The sequence below is a fragment of the Gossypium hirsutum genome, chromosome A12 (assembly GCF_007990345.1).
Source record: "Gossypium hirsutum isolate 1008001.06 chromosome A12, Gossypium_hirsutum_v2.1, whole genome shotgun sequence".
Classification (NCBI taxonomy): Eukaryota; Viridiplantae; Streptophyta; class Magnoliopsida; order Malvales; family Malvaceae; genus Gossypium; species Gossypium hirsutum.
Window position 1 is genome coordinate 101,374,007 of NC_053435.1, and position 18,918 is coordinate 101,392,924.

The following is an 18,918-nucleotide window of genomic DNA, read 5'->3' on the forward strand; positions in this document are numbered from 1 at the left end:
CCTTGCAGCAACAAGAGAAGCATTTATGAACTTCCAGCTAATCCTATCATAAGCTTTTTCCAAATCCAACTTAATAGCCATCCATTTCCTATCATCTTTTCTACTACGCATCTAATGTATGACTTCCTATGCGATGATGATATTATCAGAAAAATCATTATAATGCCTCCCCCCATATTTGTATTCCCATGATAGTAAATGGGCGACCAATGGAATAAAAATCATTATATGATTGAATTTCTGGAGAAATGAAATAATGTCCTGGAAAATAGAATCAAACATTTACAAATTTGACAACACATTTATTCTGTTTATTGCTACTTTTGTTTAAACATGTAAAAAATAATAAATATCTTTTCATGTTTTATGTTATATAAAAAAAAAGAAAAATGTCTGTAAAAGATGGAGAACATTGAAATTTGTTTTTGTTTATATTTAAAAAAAATTGTAAAAATAAAGATTTCTTCTAATTTGAAATCTTAATTGATATGAATTATTAAATGTATGGGAAGGGAAAAAGCAATCTTAGCATATCAATGGTAGTAGCTATGCAAGGTGTAAGGTGTGGAGTGTGGAACTGGAATCTTAAACCTTTTCTTTCTTTCTTTCTTTCTTCTTTTTTTTTTTTTTAGCAATCCTAGTGACTTTATTTTTTGCTTTTCAATTTTTTAACTCAGTTGAAATAATAATATTATTTTTACAGTCAATGTGTAACCATGAAAATATCTTTATTTTATAAAATAATTTTTATTATTATCTATTTTTTAGGTTTAATGATAAATTTGGTTATTAATATTTACATGTTTTATCGAAATAGACTTAATTGTATTTTTGAGTCTTTTTTGGTCATCAATCTTTTTTTTCCCAAATTACTTTTTTTAATAGATTTGATGAAAGTACTGTTAAAAAAAATTAATGGGAATGATATGAGATATTTTTAATGAGATGTAATTTATTACTTAGATAACCCGATAATATCATTTTGAAAACTTTTTAGATAATTACATTTATTTTCTTTAAAGTAAGAATTATTTTTTTATCTTCATGAATTATTTATTTTATTATTTTCCACATGTAATTATTTTGTTAAGTTATCTCAATAATAAAAATATTCTACTTACATCATCCTGTTAATTTTTTAAAAGGTATTTTCATCAAATCTGCTAAAAAAACAATTTAAAAAAAAACAAAAGTTTATAATAAAAAAAACTCAAAAATATAATTAAGTCCATTTTGACAAAATATGTAAACATTAATGACCAAATTTATGATTAAACCTGAGAAAAATAACTCAAACCTTTATACTTTACTAATAAACTAAAGTATGATTTATTATTTATATCAATCTTTTATTAATATATTGATTGCACAGTTGGTTAATGTAGTAATAATAAACTTTTAGAAAATAAAAATGTTAGAATTCAAAATTATATGGGTAAATTTATAATTTTAGTCCCTTCTTTTGCTCAATTGTCCAAAAATATTTGAAGGAAACGGTAAAATTGGGAGCAGCAACAAAGACAAATAGGATAGTTGAGCCAGTTTAATAAGAAAAAGGGTCAAACAAGATTATAAACCTTTCACATTACAGATCCAAAGTAATGTGTTTTTGAGTTAAATTCTTTTCTTTTTGGTCCTAAAAATCAGTAGTTCGCTAGAATCTTGGGTTCCACAGCTCCCCAACAACAACAACAACAACCAAAAAAAAAAAAAAACCCAAACTTCCTATTTTCACTACATCACCTTGATCTTCATTCTCTAACAAGCTGCAATCTTTCTTTCCTAAAAGAATCAAAATTTCGGAGAAATGATGTTAAAACTCCTCCTTTCATTATCTTCAATAGCTTTCTTCTTCATTCTCGTACTTGTCTTCATCTTTTACCAAAAGAGGGAAGCGACAAATGATCAGCTGGATGACATTGAAAGCAAAGGGCAGAAGCATGATGAAGAAGAAGATGATGGGTCAGAAATGGAGGACGTCATCACTTTCAACGATGGAGAAGACCTCACCATATGTGACATTCTCGATGCTCCCGGTGAAGTGATTGGCAAATCCAACTATGGAACCGTGTATAAGGCCTTGTTGCAGAGGAGTAACGTGGTGAGATTGCTTCGGTTCTTGAGGCCTGTGTGTGCCTTGAGAGGTGAAGAGTTTGGTGATGTGGTTCAGATGTTGGGGTGCATTAGACATCCCAATTTGGTGCCTCTTTTGGGATTTTATGCTGGGCCTAGAGGAGAGAAGCTTCTTGTTCAACCTTTTTATTGGCATGGCAATTTGGCTCAGTTAATCAGAGGTACTCTCTTCCTTTTTCCTTTTTCCTTATCGTCTTATTTTGTGTTTGGTTTGGAAGAAAATGCTGAAAATGTAGATAATAATAATAATAATAATAATAATAATAATAATAAAACATTGATTGAATGCTAAATTCTGTTTATTGGCTTAGCTGAACTGAGCTTCATATCTTTTGAAGCTCAAGTTTCTCTCTCTTTTTTTATTGTCAAATTTACTCATTTTCTAGGAAGAAAGGAAGACAAAGGAAAGATAGATTCTCCTTTCGATTCCCCCAAACAGAAAACCCTGAAGGAAAAATTGAAAAAAGTAGCTAACCAGTCAGGTGGCTTAATTAAATTGATATTTATGTTTTTCTTGTACGTTTTTGACATTTTCCAAATCTCAAAATGATACTAAAAGAATGAAAATTGTTAAAATTTGTCCTTAAGTTCTTGTTGTTCAGTTTCATTTCCAATTGTTAGATATGGCCGGGGGGGTTTCTTTTCTGTAAAGAAAAGGTCCAACATGTATTCATTGTGGGTTAACTTTTGTTTTGTGTGTAGATATATTGTATGTCGAAATTACGCTGTTAGCTGCATAATTTGATTGTCGGCACCTACCTCTGTCCTTTTCCCTTCACTTTTCCATAACTACATTTCAATTGGAAATACTGGTTTGAGTTTTATGGCTATGTTTTTCTCTTGCAAATCTTATCTGATAATGTTTAACAGACAAGTTAGGATAATGTTTATGTTGGATGGACTGTTTGAATGTTTTAATATTTTGAATGGACTGTTTATTTGGGCAGATGGGAATGTGGAATCTCATAGATGGGCAGTGATTTACAAGATTTCCATTGGTATGGCTAGAGGGTTAGATCATCTACATACAGGATTGCAAAAGCCAATAGTCCATGGAAACCTTAAGTCTAAGAACGTACTTTTGGATCGAAATTATCTGCCCTATCTCTCAGATTTCGGCATACACCTACTCTTGAATCCTACCTCTGGTCAAGAAATACTTGAAGCTTCAACAGCTGAGGGCTATAAAGCTCCTGAGCTCATCAAAATGAGGGATGCAAGTCCGGAGACTGATATTTACAGTCTTGGGGTGATCTTTCTTGAACTACTTTCGGGGAAAGAACCGATAAATGAAAAGCCAACACCTGATGAGGATTTTTATCTGCCAAACTTCATGCGTAATGCAGTTCTTGATCATAGAATCAGCGATCTGTATCATCCAGACCTACTTCTGAGGAACAACAATGATAAGGGAAATCCGGTTACAGAAGAATCCTTTCTTAAATTCTTTCAGCTTGCCATGACTTGTTGTTCTCCTTCTCCTACTCTTAGACCGAATAGCAGACGAGTACTCATGATGCTCGAAGAAATCGGGAAGTAGGAACTGGTAGTAGTTCATTCTTCATTGGTCTTGGTCGGAGTTTCTAAATTTACATTTTGTTAATCACCTTTGACGGTCATGGTAATAATGTTAACAACGAAGACAATGATTTATACCGGAATAGCAAGAGTAGGGTAATCTTTTGAAGCTAAAAAGATAGAACATTGTGTTGATACTAGTGGAGAAAGTGTCTTCTCTCAGGGTGCTCCCCGGAACCTAGAGTGGTGATCTTTCAAGCATCCAACTGAAGGTCATAGAATTTCTGATTGGTATCCGATCTAATTCAGTTACGAGACACGAAGGCATGTAATACGGGAGATGTTTCATCTTGATTAAGTGACCAACCGAATACCGGAATGCTTATGAGCTACTACCATAGGTGATTTCTGGTCATTCATTGCGGGTTAGTTTCCATCCATTTCCAAGAATTCGTGATTGTTTGGTGGGTTGTTGTTCATTCTGTACTTTCTTGAACAGCAACACCATTGTCATTGTTATAGTTGACTAAATTTCTCCTTTTTTTTTTAAAGAAAAAAGAACCTTGCTCTGAATGAACTCAAATATTATCAAATGTTCTAATTGTATATTCAATTTGTATATTACTCAACTACTGCATGCTTTGATGAAAGCATGTTCCCATTGTATCCTAAACTTCAGGACCAGATGCGAATAAGCAAATAAGGCCTCGAAATACTTGCGCTGAAAGTTTATGTGCTTGAAAAAGCTCACCATCCAGATTCCAGATGCTCTCTTTGCCGATTGAAGTGAATGTAAATGCCGGGGTCTAGAAATAGCATCAATAATGGGTTCAGAAAGAATTTCAGGGAACACCAGAAGACAAAAACCTGGGAAGAACATATACCTTATGATGTTCCACAAAGTCGAAATTCAGGGGGTTTCCGCCTTTCCTTGCCAGCTGCGTAAGATGCCTGCAGGTATTGATTAAGAGCCATTACAGAAAAATCGTTTTCTAGACAATGAAGAACTATGCAGAAACAGTACAAAATTTGCAAATGCACTGATGTAAAAGGAAATGAAAGGACCAAATAGAGATCCCCAAAATCCTTATTGAGAAAAGCAAATGCGGCAAATTACCAGAGATATAATGCATGAGGGCAGTCTTTAATTAATAAAAGATGTAGGAAACCATCTGAAAGGTGTGCATCAGCCACTAAACCGTCAGGTGCCCTTTCATTTCGGTTAGACATTATGGCAGCCCCAACACTAAGAAAACGCCCTTTAGATTTCAACCATCTTGCTTCTGGTGAACTTATTGCAGGCGGGATTCTTGTTGAAGAATAAACTGGCTTTGTATTACACACATCGCAATTAGCTCGGCAAATAATTCTTTCAGATTTTTTTCGTTTCAAGCTCCGCACCCTACTAAACATCCTACTTCCATCTAAAATTGAACTATCTTTTTCTGATTCAACTTCCAGGTATCCTACTTCTGCTTCGTATGACCTTTATGAAGAAAAGAGGTTATCATGACTTTGCATAGTCAGCTAAATATCGAATATTAAAAGGTGGCATTTGCAATAATAATATTGCTCAGACATGCCCTGGGAAAGGGAAATCTCAAGCTGAAAATTAATGACAGACATTAACAAGCTAAAATGAAAATGAGATCTCTAGAAAGCTGAAGTTGTTTGAAGACTTCAAGTCCAATAATAGCAGCCAAATCCAGCTCAAATATCTTACTAAAAAGGGGGCAAAAATCTCTTGTCCTAAAGCAAAGCGAGGTGAAGGGAAAATTCTTCCACGATGCATTATATACAAACAAAAAGAACCAGCTTCAAAGGCCTCACATAACTGAAGGGGAACTTATTATAAATTTCAGACTTAACTGCAATTCTTCTATAACTAAATTGGAACAAATGCTTGAAGCTGATTATCTTATTAAACGCTATTGCCCCCAAAACCTAACATCATTAATCTACAAACTCGTTAAGTCTAGATGACGAGAAATACCTGTGTTTCAAAAACACTTTAGTTCCCGCATAATCATAACGTTTGGGGCCCATCCAGCGGTATTTTTCACTCTCTGTAATGACATCTCCATAAAATCCATACCTGATAAATTTCACTGATGAGTTGCAAAGTGACACTGAGGGTAATTGTTAGAGCAACAAAAGAACACAAGCACACTAAAATGCCTTTCAATTATCATGACTGTGCTTGAAAGGTTATTAACCAGCAAACAAGCATGCATTCAACAACATTTAAGACATTTATATGCCAATACTCTCACAGAACCATAACACTAGTTATAACAAGAAACTACCCAGCAAAAGAAGCCGCATAGCGTACACGAGGTTCAATCTTTGAGGTAGACGTAGTTTTCCATCTTACAACTTGAGCAACATCAAGGCACAACTTTTTACCCAGGACAATGTGCAGTGCAGACGTTATAGGATCTCGAGCACCAGTGGTGCTGCAATAAAGAAATCAACAAAACAATATAAGTAGAAATCAAATGACATCTATGATTAGCTCCAACAATTTTCAGTTAGATATATGTTTTAAGCACGTCAGCACTACAAATCACATGCCATTTTCCTCATAGAGATGTGATACCTAACGAAAGTTGTTATTACCTTAGCTATAATTACATCAAAGCAAGGTTGTGGGGCAGATAATCTGGATAAAAATCCTAACATTTAGTACTTAGCATAAGAAACAGTTCCTAGGACTTAAATCCTTAGCATAAGGGGCAGCTCTTAAGAATTGGACTCTCAAGTCTATTTGCCAGCCCCAAGACATAAACCACCCATGAGACCATGGGCCCTACACTTGTAGACTAGGTGGGCTTAACATGTGAGGCATGGAATACCGGAGGCAAAAAGAAAACAGAACAGCAAAGAACTTTTTCAAATGCTATAAAATCCTATATTCCATCTAACATCATGTAAAACATCACATCTAAAACGAGAAAAAGGAAAAGAGACTTTTAGATCACACTTAGTTATATGCGAGTATTTGACAAGAAGAGGCCTTTTGATAGAAATCAATGTAACTTGAAGTCACCCAGTAATAATATTCACTTCTTTCTTTAATGTTTTTCCCTCCCAATTTATCACCACTTGCCACAGTGAGCAGCCACTTGGTGCAAAAATGTAAAAGCTTAGGGCAGTATCCATATCAGAAGGACAATTCAAAGTTGGGCAGGTGGACTGTATCCTGATATTACAAATAGTCGCCCAAAATGCCTGCTGCATGCATCCACATGCAAGCTACAGACCTAACCTTACCATGTTGAGCCTTAAAATAGCAGAAAACCTAAAGAAGGAATATTCATAAGGATGGAAGAATATACCATATAACAATAGCATCTGTTGAACCTGCAGGAATTATTCCAAGTCTAAGCCTCTGGTTAGGGAGTGGATTCTCAATTTGATCTGCATATCAAAAAATTTGTTTAGGTTTCAAGCATTGATAATATGTAAACAATATAAAGACACCATTTCCGCCACTATATAGAGAGTTGCAAACAGAGTTTCATTGTCATGGTAATTTGTAAGAATACAGTAAAAACTAACCTTCAATGTGAGAACCATCATTAGTTCCTGTAAAAAGAAGCAAACATGGTTATACAGGATAAACAAAACAACCACAAAGTTGATTCTTATAGAAATATGGTTATCATGAAACACACTCAAATGAGAGAATCCTGATTCATTATGAGCCGAACTTGAGAGAAGAGGATCACTCTCTATGTTGTTATGACTCTCAGAATCTGCTCCATTTGGATCATTAACTAAGGGGTTGCTGTTATTCCCCAGAGCATCAAAAAAATCTGAAGGGATACGAGGGAAAGGAGCTTTATGCCTTGAAGAAAGAAACCCGTTAAGGATTTCATTGAAGAAACCATCACCACCCTGCAAATTGACATGAAAAAAAATCACATTTGTTTATGTATGGTACTATAATTGTCACATAGTGTTGTACCAATAGGTTAAAGCTTAAAAAACAGAAAACAGAACCAAGCCCGCCCAAAAATTAGGTTTTTGTTGAGTTAGGTCATTCGGCACTCTTACAGCCTATACAAAGCTTTGAACTAAATTTGTACCACTTAAACAACAAAACATGAACCTGAAGTTAAAAAGAACAATCTTTTCCATCAAGTTAGCAACTTACCTATTATGTGGTATATTTGGTATAGTTATTCTAGACAGAGAAAAGATGCATATGGTACCATAACATGCAGGTATCAAGTCACTTACAACAGCTAGAACACCATCATATGAATTCAGCTCTTCATTTGTGGCAGATGTCATCACATCAAATGCATGCCCCGCCCTCTGTGTTACTATCACCTGAAATTGAAACAACAGGTTATTATAACTAGCCAGGCATGCTTGACTTAGTAATAGGTATTAATTGAACCTTTATAACTAGGATTAATATGGTTTAAATTTCCATGATAAGAAAATATGACAATTAATGGGAAAATGCAACAGTTGATAATGTTAGGAAAATAATGCAATAACATCTATCTGCATTTGTTATGGAAGCTTACCTTTGTGTTTATTTTAGCACGTGAGAATATAGGAGCAACGGTTTCCCAGATCCTCCGTCCATTCCCTTTCCCACTCATTGGATGAACAAATACCTTATTAAATGGGAAAAAATCTCTTAAAATATCTTCAATTTCTCGTTGGCATTATATCTTGAAACGAAAAACTTTTTACATACTATAGAAGATATATACCAGAAGATTCTTTGGTCTCCCAACTTCCTTACTAAGAGAATCATTAATTTTATTCACCCACATTTGACATGTCTGCAAGTCCTTGTTACCAAATTTGTAAACCGCCAAGCTCCAAAGGCAAGGCTGTGACTTAGACTTTTGAAAAGTATGCACCATAAAGTGGTTCATCTGCAGCAGTAAGTATGATGAATTAGTGAAAAATGTTATCATTATATAAAATGAGACGAAAAAAAACAAACAAACAAACAAACCCCAGAATCATGAGATTCATTCCCCACGAAACACTCTGCAGCAAGTGGGAGATCTGATTCTTGAATCACATCACTGTCTATTATCTCTACGGCATAGATATCAGAGAATTTTAGCTTCGTTGCCATTTTAGTTGCCATTCTAGGAAGAAATTTAATTCCCAAACATGTTGATCCATCCTGTTCCAGTAATTATGAAGAAGCCATCAGAAGCTAAATATGACCCTATATTCGTGTAAAAACACAGCTCAAAGAAGCGGAAAACAATGGAGGATTCTTTCATTGATCAAAAGGTATTGAAACAACCTACCTTAAACCATAGTGTATTGTAACGTACGATAATTAAGGAGAAACTATCTTACAACTTAAACCAAAATTAGATTAATTTCTCAATAATCAAAGGGTAACGCAGCTCATACACTTCAAGAAGGTAAAGGGCAAATAGACAAAAGGCAATTTCAATATCATCCAAGAAAAACAAATGAATAACAAAATGATGGGTTGAGATCAAATGAACAGAAAAACAAAATTATATAACAGTAATAATAATAATAAAACTAAACATGAAGAGGTATGATAATTAAGAAGAAAGAATCAATAGACAAGATAAAAAGAAATAAGAACTTACATTATCCAAGGAATAAAGCGATTTCCAAGACAATCCATCTGAATTAAGAGTAAGAGTAACCTCTCCAACGTGATCCAAGAACAAATTCGAACTCAAAACGGATGTTTGACCCTCAGCGTCGACATTTCGTTGGGATATATTCCCAGAATTATAAACACTTCCATTTATTTCCATTAATTAGATTAACTAGTATACAAATTTTCTTTGGAAAAATAAAAATTGAGATAAAAAATCACTAGATTTTTTAAAAAAAAATTAGTTGGAATTAAAAGCCCTAAACCATGCTTCATATACCAAAAAAGAAACAAGAATGACGAAGAAGAGAGCCAAGGTTTTTATTTTGTATTGGCGTTTACTTTTATAAGGTCCGAATGGAGAGATCGGGTAAATTGCATTCGGGTTTGGTCCACCCTCAACACGAAAGGCATTCACTTACTATTCAAGGGACGAGGCCCTGGAGCCGTTGAAAATTGGCGCTTTGTGTTTTTCACGTATCGTTTTTTTTCGACTTTTCAATCAACATTCATGTAAAATTCCTTATTTCAAGGAATGAAACAAAGGGTGGGGAAAGTTTTGACATTAAAACAAACAATTCCCAATGAATTTTTACTTAAATTTCTTCATTTCCTAGCCTCATAAATGTCTCTTATACAAATGCTTTTGGATGAATATTCATTGGTAAAATACAATAATAGATGATGTCCTTGGATGAATTGTTGAACACTTATGGTGATAATATTGAAACAAGACATGTTCCACCAGCAATTTCAAGGCAGCACTGTGAAAACCTTTACGTCGTCCATATCTGGGCTTCTGACTGAGTATTGAAATGTCCACCCGTGACATGCGCCGGCGTGTACACCATCCTTATTGATAGCAACAACGGCTCCCATAAAATCAGGAAATTTTCTAGCAATTCGTGATATTGCATCCTTGGCCGCAAGCTCTGGTTCCATTCCTTGTCTCATGCTCTCTACAACTTGATAGCTGAAAACAGATACGATGAGGTTCGCACATACTACAACAGATTAATCGAAGTAGAACAGTAGCAAAGGGTGAATTTGAGAAAGGAAACAACCGAGCAAATGAAAAGTTAGCCATAAGAAATAACATGCTAACAAAGCAATGCAAATCAAAGACTCCATCGTAGTAATTTGCCACCCTTGAAAAGATTTCTAAACTCTAAGAACATTGTTCTCAAATATTTCAATTAATGGGGCCTCGTCTAGAAAAGAAGAGAAAAACCCACTTCCTTTTTCTGATATTTTATTAGTATTAACCTGATCCAAATAGTGGAAGTTAAGTATTGAGTTTATTAGATACCATGGAAGGAAGCGCATCATGATGTCACCATCTCCAGTCGCACCACAAGCACCAACCTCATCATCAGCGTATGCAGCAGATCCAGCAATAGGTCCATCACCCACCCTGCAATCAGGGAAGTTAATGTTAGGTGAATAAAAACTCTGGTGACAATGTAATCCTCCCCCCCCCCCAACTCTCAACCATTTCCCTCCCTCCAATAAAAAGGGAAAGATGCTTATGAAAAACCAAGACAAAACTTCATTAAAAAAACTTATCCATGTTTTTGAAACAAATTTTATATGTGACGTTTTTTTTTTTCATGGCATCCAGGACCCTTGATACTAAAAAGTGGAAAACATCATCGGTGCTGCTTAACATTTTTATTTCACAATGAGATATCCACTCTAACTACACCTACTTTAGATGTCTCTCTGTCCACCAGCTACAAATAAGTGGAGCCAAGAGTGATCTTGTTATCTAACTAATTCTATTTGAAATCATTCAATCTCTTTCAAAGGTTTATGAGATAATAATTTACCAAATGCTGAATAAATTTCAAGAAATATAAGATTAGTACCTGCCAGAGATCTTAAAGGTTGCACCATTTGTTGATGTACCAACAGCCACATGTCCCATCTATGCAAGAAAAAGAAAATCTCATTGAAAACAAATGTGAATCTCAGAATATATGCACCTAAATGGCAATGAATCATCAGTTACAACTTACTTTATCGATAACAGCCATTGAAATCGTGTCATGGCTATGAGGACCAACAAGACATGTCCTGGATTCAATAGTTCCTATCGAACTGGCTTCAGAACAAATCCCCTTATTATGCCCCAGGTTATCCTTAGGCTGATAAGGGCCACAGCTACCAACAGGTACAACATTTTTCCGAAAATTAGGTTGACAGTTGTTTTCTTTCCATCTTGTCCATTTTTCCATAGACTCTGATGAACTGAGGTTTGTGGGTCCTGAAAGACCCATTGAAATAGCAAAGATGGATGCTCGTTCACCAACAAGCATTGTGTGTTTAGTATGTTGCATGACTAATCTTGCAGCTTTAATGCCATCCTTCACATACCTCATAGAAGCAACAGCTCCAACCTCCATTGTGGCCTATTGCATGTCCTTGGTGAACACAAAAGATTAAGTTGTTTCTCTAAACAAAAGCAAACAAATAAGGATCAAAATAACACACAAGACAAACTTGACACAATGTTGAATACCCCATTCATAAGCAATGCATCAATTGTAGTTTCTCCATTCTCGTCCGGACTTCCACCAGGACCCACTGTTACAGCCAAATTCATGTCAATCAGGGAATTAAATACTAAACAAAATCACAAAACTGCACATGTTCAATTGTTTTTAGTGAATCCCATTAAAGAGGAGGCAACATATATTGAGCTTTTACTTCTAAAATACTTTTGGTCCCATACATACCTTAAAGAACATTCTCAAGGAATACATTAAAGAAGTACATATATCATACCTTTGGGACAACCAGATATTGCTTAATAGATTCAAAGTATGATTTCAACTAGTGATAAAATTTTCTACAAGTACACTTTCAACTGATAGCAACAGATATCCTAGAAAAAGAAAAATGATGGACCAATTACCTGTCTGGTTAACTAATGGATGCAAGTCCTGCATAACCTAAGGATTTAACCAGACAAAGGCTAAAAACCCAACTCAACCCAAACAAGAAACATCCTGATTTCTGGCAAATTAAACCAAAAAAATAAAAGGAACCCAGAGTTTATGCTACCAACCTGTACCATCACACCTCAATTCCTCGCAAGCGGAACAACCCTCCACCACCGCATCAACAGCATTGAACCCTTTATCAACCGCTTCCCACGCAGCTCTCACAGCCTCCAGGAAAGGCCATGTGCTCACCACTATTGGGTACTTCCCTGAATCCTCAACCCCTTCTTGTACTCTCACCTGATAACCAATACAATATGTATGAGATAACAAACAAATGTATATATCATTAATTGAAGGAGAGGAATGAAAAGGCCCAAAACCCATGTCACGAAAGTCGAAGAAAACTACCAAGGAAAACAAGGTGAGGAGGAAGAGAGGTGCGATAATGAGGTTTGTAGGAGCCATCAGAATAGTTGAAGATGTTGTTTTCGATCGCAGGTTCAACGAACATATAGTGGACTTTTCAAGTGAATGTTGCAAAGGGTAGAGTCACTGTAGTCACCTTGATGAGGAGCGGGTAAGTAACAAACCAATCAGAGTATGTTGTAGTGGAGCCCATTTGGGTTACTGTACTTTTGAGGATAAAATTAAGGAAAACCTAAATTATAAGTTTAGTTAATAAATAAATAAGCTTTCATTCAAGTTCATTCAACTATTAAAATTAAGGTTATATGATTTTTTCTATTCACATAATCTGTATTAATTAAAAATTTTTCTTCACAAATCTTCAACAGTGATTATAAGATCAACTTAGATCTACTCGTTGATAAATAAAATTAACTTAGATCTACTCGTTGATAGATATTGATCTACCCCATAAATTGTCGAATCATTGTTTGCCTCCTTACAAAACTATATTTAAAAAAAACTTAACAATCAAGTGTTTTAAATAAAAACTTTAACATATTTTAATAACTTAAATAAAAACTTTTAAATAGTTTAATAACAAAATTATAATCTTTTTCCTTAAATGAACAAAATAAAAATTTATTCATATTTTAATAATTACCCTAAAATTAAAATAAAGCCGATCTCTTGTAATTTGAACTTTAGGATGCATAGATCAGGTCAACTTAGATTCAAGTTTAAGTTTAGATTACTAAAATATTTTTTAAAATTTTTAATGCTAAATTTTATAGATACTAAATTTATATTAAAAATTTATTTGATAAATTAGTAAATATAAATACTGAATATAATTATATTGTTTAATAAAAACATTTTAAAATTTTATTTATTTTTTAAATTTTAATCTTAAACAATTTAATATTTTCTACTTATCAAACACACATTTAGTCAAATTACTATTTTTAATAGAAAATTAAAATTTATAATTACACATATACAAGTCTAATAATCACACCTTAGTCAAAGTAGCATTACTTGCCATTACACAATGTTAAACCCAAATATGAGAATAAGCGAGAGTGATGCAATTAAAAACTTCATGTGAAAAGCATTTGCAGAGGACTCTTGTAATTGTCAACTTGTTCATGTAAAAATATTCACTATTGCCAATTTGCCTTTATTTCTGTTAAAAGTTACAAAACAGGTGGCAAATAGACCTTCAAAGAATTTATATATTTACTCTGTCCTTGTCTTTCTCCTGAAAAACAAACCAGCATTTTCCATTCAGAAGCAGTAGCTTTAAGGTAATTTCATATTCATCTCCAAATACAAACAAGTATATACTAATGAATAAAATGTACATTCAAGTGCTTCTGCCCACAAAGAATATCCACTACTGCAAACCAATCATCTAGCTCAAATTTCCAGTTTCATACCCGGATATGATTGATTTGGCTGCCCACAAGGAATCATCTAGTCTCGGTCATCTCCAGACTGTCTCATTAGCGTCTGTAAATATGGGATTGTGTTGTTCTATGAGGCATTGAATGACCTCAATGGCACCAAAATCAACCGGGATACCATCATCCAAAGGAATGTGGGAGGAAGCATCCATATCTTCTCCATCATCTGTAGCCATAACAAAGAAAAAGTAAATCATGAATGAAAACCAGAACCTTCAAGGTTCACAAATACATTTTCAGTCACCATTTCTTAGGAACAAGCGCAAGTCAATGCAGCGGTATATAACTATCAAGTCACATAATTTTTCCCATCATTTCCAGTCCTGTGATTAAGAACTAGCTTCCCCAAGTAGACTAGAGACCATATTCTATTAAATATTTTGTTAGTATTAGCATGAAAGTATGCTTTCTCATACACAATAGAGAGACAGAAGAGCAAACTGTAGCTGATAGGAGAATTTACCTTCAAGCATGTCCCATGCACTATAAGTAGGGGTTGAATCCATGCTACCCTTAGAAGGACTTTTGGGTGGATGGCTCCAGTATTTCCTATAAGATTCTGGTTTTCTATCCTTCTGCCACATAATAACAGGGGCCATTTCCATGGCAAGGCTTCGTGCATCCATCTATTGGAAGATAACAATAAAACGTTGTTAAAGGTACAACTTGTCTATCAGATAATAATAAGCACATAACTGCAAGACAACTGTTTGGAGGGATGGGGAAGTGAAGAAACCAGGAAATTGCTTTATTTATATAGGTATTTTGTTCATAAGACTAATAAAAAGATGCTAACAATGACCTCAGAGAGATAAATTTTCCACGAAACAGAGATCATTTTGATCATCAAGTTAGCTTTAGCCCATCAGTACAAGGCAATATAGAAATTCATCAGGTCTGAATGGCAACTCACATATGTGGAGAAATATAAGCTTTCACAATTATATCCAACCTTACTTGAAACCACCTTTAAATGAAATGCATGAAAGCAAAGAGATAAACAGACAGATAGAGAGAGAGAAACAGATAACTCCTACTTTGTTAAGGACTGATTTCTGGCTAACACGAAGCAGCAATGCAGTGATGAACTCAAGAGTCATGTAATTTACACTAGGAAGCATTTTTAGTACATTCCTCATAGCATGTATGCTAGAACGGGCACTTTTGATCTCATCATAAAGCTCAAAGGTGGTCAATGGCTCAGGAAGACTAGCAATATAATATTTGGCTAGAGCTGCTACATCAATTGGATTCACGCCCTCTGGTATGGAGGCATTTAAATCTGTGATATACATATGACGACAAATTATGACAATCCAAATAGAATAATTTCTGGTCAAATTATAGCAGATAACATGCAAGATACCTTGGTTGTATGCAGAAACCAATTGCTCAATGACCTTCTTATCTCCTTCAGCTTTAAACAAGTATTGAGAATTTATACCTAAAAAATGTCAAAATCGAATATGTTACCTTCTGTAAAAAGAAAATGTATATTGCAGCAACATTTGCTAAATAAGTACAGGTCTGGATCACCTGATAATATGAGATAATCTGCACATCTCACCAATATAAGAGGGATGGGCTTGATGGCTTGCTGCCGCTGCACAGTAACCTCAATAGGAACTCCAAATACTGAGGACAAGAGAAAAAAAAATAAGGGGCAAACACATTGCATAGCTGGAAATATCCACAAAGAGAGAAGGAAAGTGACAAGGATCCCCAAAGAAGTCACCATTTGGAGAATGCATTGTGGCCGGGATAGAGAAACTTACCATCAGTGCTGGCAACACCCTGCAAATTTAATTCACATGATAACAGTTCAGAAGCTTGAAAGTGCATGTAAGAAGTTGAAAGATTGAAAAACAAACATCAAAAAGAGAAGTAAAGCGCAAAAATTCTATACCTTCTGCCATCGTTCTATATCTGTCAAAATTGTCTTGCTTTTCTGTGCAGTCTTTTTTGCCACCTGTAAACAAAGTCACCATTACATATAAGTCATCTTTTACCATGATTTCTGTAGAGGCCTAGGTTAGCCTAGTCTGTAAGACAAAAAATAGTTACATCAATGCCTTGTTTAAGCATCAATATATTGCATTCTTAATTATACAAGGTCAACTGTAACATCAACAAATATCATAATAACACGAATGGATAGAGAGGTCCGAAATTCACTAGTTACTTGAAACCTTGATAGTTCTGCAATAAGAGAAGTGAATCAAGTAATAATACCCAATGGAAAAAGAAGAAGCAACTAAAACCCTTTCCGTGGTGTACAAAATTTTGATAACAGCACAAGCTTAACCTATCAGAGTAAAGAACCGAATGAAAGGCAATCTACAAAGCAGGAAATTAGACAGAAAAGAAACAGAGTCTAAAAAACAAACAATCACAATTAAGAATAATTGGTCAAGCACGGAATAAGATTCCAGTGGCATAACACTATAGGCAGATATATCAAATGCTACAGGAAACATCAAAATTTAAATGGTAGCCCATCCTCTCTCACGATGTAATTGATTATTAATACGTTGAACAACATATATAATAGTCCGTAAGATCCTTTTTATTAAAAAGGGATCAATTAAAGTTACTCTTAGAGATTCTTTTCTTTTTACCTCTTCAACTTTTGTTTTCCCAACAACAACCCTGTCTTTAGTCCCGGTGATGCCTTTCCTCAAAAAGGTTCCGGTCGTTGCAGCAGCCGATATAAGACTCTCTTGCACAGCATGTCTTGTCGCTGGCTGCCGGAGAAACGCCCATCGGTTTTTGACCATGGAACCAACTCGTTCCGCCACGTCAGTGACGTTGCCTTTGGCATCCTTTGCAACTTCTCCAACAAACGTGCCGGCGGTTTGGCTAGCTTCCTTCAGCTTCACCCCTGCAATAAAAATAAAAAAAAAGCCCGCTGACATTGCAACATGTAAAAAAATAAAAATACAATAATATGCCGAAGAATTGATAGTAAAAATTACCTGAGGAAGAAAAAAACCCAGTCGCCTTCTCTTGCCACTGCTGCGATACAGCTGAAGGCATCGCTTCCGATTAACGCAAACCGAAAAAAAGGAACTACCAAAAAAGCAAAGATTTGAAACTTGGGAGAAAATAAGCGATATTGAATTGATACATAATCGTTTTTAGTGATCAAAAAAATAAATGATCGATACAGAGCCCTAATTTTTGACGGAAAACTGAAAAAAAAAATACTTACCTTTTGGTGTTGCTTAAATGAAGCAACGATCAAAGACGAACTTTTCTTTTTGGCGAGATGAATCGGTAGGTGATAGCGAAAGTCGAAAGTGCTACTTTTCTTTTTATAGCTGTAACAGTTCAATTTTAATATTAAGTTCAATTTAAAATAGATTTTTTTTTCTTTTGAGAAGTTTAAATTTTAAAAATTAGGTCAGTGATTTTTAAGTTTACAGTTTAGAAAATAAAAAACCACGTGGAAGTTGCTCAGAGAATACCCGGGTTTCTGGAAGCTTCCAACTATTCTGACGGCTCTCCTCAGCAGCACCACCAAATATTATTTTTTATTTTTAATAAGTAGGACTGGAAATTTTATCCTTCTAGTGAAATTGAGCTAAATTTCTTTTTGAAAATAATTGAGTTAAATTATTAATGATTATATTTAATCAAATAGTAATGGAATATTTGCGGGTCTCTACTTTTGTCGAATTATGTATTTAAACTTAATTTGTAATTATTTATATGTATTTATTATTATATTGTATAATTTTATTATAATTGTATACAAACAGTTGTTACTAAAATCCTAAATAATAACTTAATGGGTCAATTTGAAGTAAAAACTATTTTTAGAAAAAAAAATTAGAATTTTGGGGTTTTTTTTTGGATATTTACAGAAATAGACTGATTTTGGAGAGAGAAACAAAAAAAAGTCCTACTACCAACGGTAACTTTTCCCAACTATTTTTTTTCAACAAATAGTTTATTTGTTATATAAATCAAGCCATTTTTGGATGTGATGTCTGAATTTTATTCGAGATTCTTTGGCCCGAGAATCTCTAGTTTAGGATTACGGTTACGATTTTGAGAATTTTTTTCACAAGTTAGGGTTAGGGTTGAAAATGGGGGGGGGGGGGGAATGCACCCTACAGGACATGTTTTCAAATGAGGTGGCAAAATGTTCTCTGAAAGTGCATATTATAGGACGCGTTTTAAGTTGACTTGGCTGTCATATAGGCTAAAAGCGTGTCTTACAGGTTGTGCTTTCAGAGAACATTCTGCCACCTCAACTGAAAATGCATCCTACAGAACGCATTTTCTTCCCTCCCATTTTCAACCCTAACCCGTGAAAAAATTTTAAAACCCGAGAATCGCGAAATAATTTTCAAACATCCTAAGAATCCCGAGATAATTTTCAAATTGGGCTTCCACTTTTTTTTTCAAATTTTCCCCTCGGTTGTCTATATAAATGGGGTTTTGCTCCCTCTACTCCATCAACTCCATCGGTTACTGTCCTTTGTAAAATCAAAAAATCTTTTCCAAATTGTTTTTTTATTGAGTGTTGAAATTTTTGGACGAAAAGATTTATTTGTGTTTGAGGGAGACAACGTGATAGTTTTAAGGTATGTTTGAGTTCATAGTGATGCGATAACTCTTAGAAACCCCATATTTCATCTACGATGTGGGGATCAAACTATCACATTAGAAGCTTATCACATTGCAACTCGAGCTCCAATTCACGGTGGTTATACGATCATAGTTGAAGTATAACTATGATTCCCTATTGACTGTGGTTATGTGGTCACAGGTTCAAGTTTCATGTCACCCCAGAAGATGCTTTATAAACCCCGTACAC

The 18,918-nt window shown here is 34.6% G+C and overlaps 4 protein-coding genes across 6 annotated transcripts; 1 reads left to right on the forward strand and 3 right to left on the reverse strand.

Annotated features, from left to right (window-relative positions):
* The first annotated feature begins 1,522 nt into the window (after nucleotides 1-1,522).
* Nucleotides 1,523-4,270, forward strand: LOC107933496 (putative kinase-like protein TMKL1). Its single transcript, XM_016865719.2, has 2 exons — nucleotides 1,523-2,294; nucleotides 3,081-4,270. Exons 1-2 carry the CDS (start codon nucleotides 1,808-1,810, stop codon nucleotides 3,671-3,673), a joined length of 1,080 nt encoding a protein of 359 aa, XP_016721208.1. The 5' UTR covers nucleotides 1,523-1,807; the 3' UTR covers nucleotides 3,674-4,270.
* LOC107933494 (ceramide kinase) lies at nucleotides 4,221-9,588 on the reverse strand. The gene is made up of 13 exons (XM_016865718.2): nucleotides 9,261-9,588; nucleotides 8,636-8,812; nucleotides 8,385-8,552; nucleotides 8,193-8,285; nucleotides 7,897-7,989; nucleotides 7,329-7,551; nucleotides 7,213-7,239; nucleotides 6,990-7,071; nucleotides 5,958-6,107; nucleotides 5,645-5,746; nucleotides 4,769-5,137; nucleotides 4,536-4,602; nucleotides 4,221-4,457 (listed from the first exon to the last, which is right to left on the reverse strand). The coding sequence occupies exons 1-13, from the start codon at nucleotides 9,432-9,434 to the stop codon at nucleotides 4,320-4,322; spliced, it is 1,863 nt and encodes a 620-aa protein (XP_016721207.2). The 5' UTR covers nucleotides 9,435-9,588; the 3' UTR covers nucleotides 4,221-4,319.
* Nucleotides 9,589-9,852: 264 nt separating this feature from the next.
* Nucleotides 9,853-12,810, reverse strand: LOC107933497 (probable isoaspartyl peptidase/L-asparaginase 3). Of its 2 annotated transcripts, XM_016865720.2 has the most exons (7): nucleotides 12,631-12,810; nucleotides 12,345-12,519; nucleotides 11,796-11,860; nucleotides 11,293-11,685; nucleotides 11,143-11,201; nucleotides 10,584-10,688; nucleotides 9,853-10,247 (listed from the first exon to the last, which is right to left on the reverse strand). In XM_016865720.2, the coding sequence occupies exons 1-7, from the start codon at nucleotides 12,685-12,687 to the stop codon at nucleotides 10,028-10,030; spliced, it is 1,074 nt and encodes a 357-aa protein (XP_016721209.2). In that variant the 5' UTR covers nucleotides 12,688-12,810; the 3' UTR covers nucleotides 9,853-10,027. The 2 variants fall into 2 exon arrangements, with proteins under 2 accessions (XP_016721209.2, XP_016721210.1); XM_016865721.2 differs by lacking the exons at nucleotides 12,345-12,519; nucleotides 12,631-12,810 and having other exon boundaries at nucleotides 11,293-11,697; nucleotides 11,796-11,864.
* Nucleotides 12,811-13,778: 968 nt separating this feature from the next.
* LOC107933513 (uncharacterized Rho GTPase-activating protein At5g61530) lies at nucleotides 13,779-17,457 on the reverse strand. Of its 2 annotated transcripts, XM_016865743.2 has the most exons (11): nucleotides 17,305-17,457; nucleotides 17,069-17,162; nucleotides 16,712-16,974; nucleotides 16,000-16,062; nucleotides 15,869-15,887; nucleotides 15,630-15,728; nucleotides 15,460-15,537; nucleotides 15,131-15,375; nucleotides 14,557-14,719; nucleotides 14,067-14,259; nucleotides 13,779-13,888 (listed from the first exon to the last, which is right to left on the reverse strand). In XM_016865743.2, the coding sequence occupies exons 2-10, from the start codon at nucleotides 17,127-17,129 to the stop codon at nucleotides 14,114-14,116; spliced, it is 1,137 nt and encodes a 378-aa protein (XP_016721232.2). In that variant the 5' UTR covers nucleotides 17,130-17,162; nucleotides 17,305-17,457; the 3' UTR covers nucleotides 13,779-13,888; nucleotides 14,067-14,113. The 2 variants fall into 2 exon arrangements, with proteins under 2 accessions (XP_016721232.2, XP_016721231.2); XM_016865742.2 differs by having other exon boundaries at nucleotides 13,779-14,259.
* Nucleotides 17,458-18,918: the final 1,461 nt, after the last annotated feature.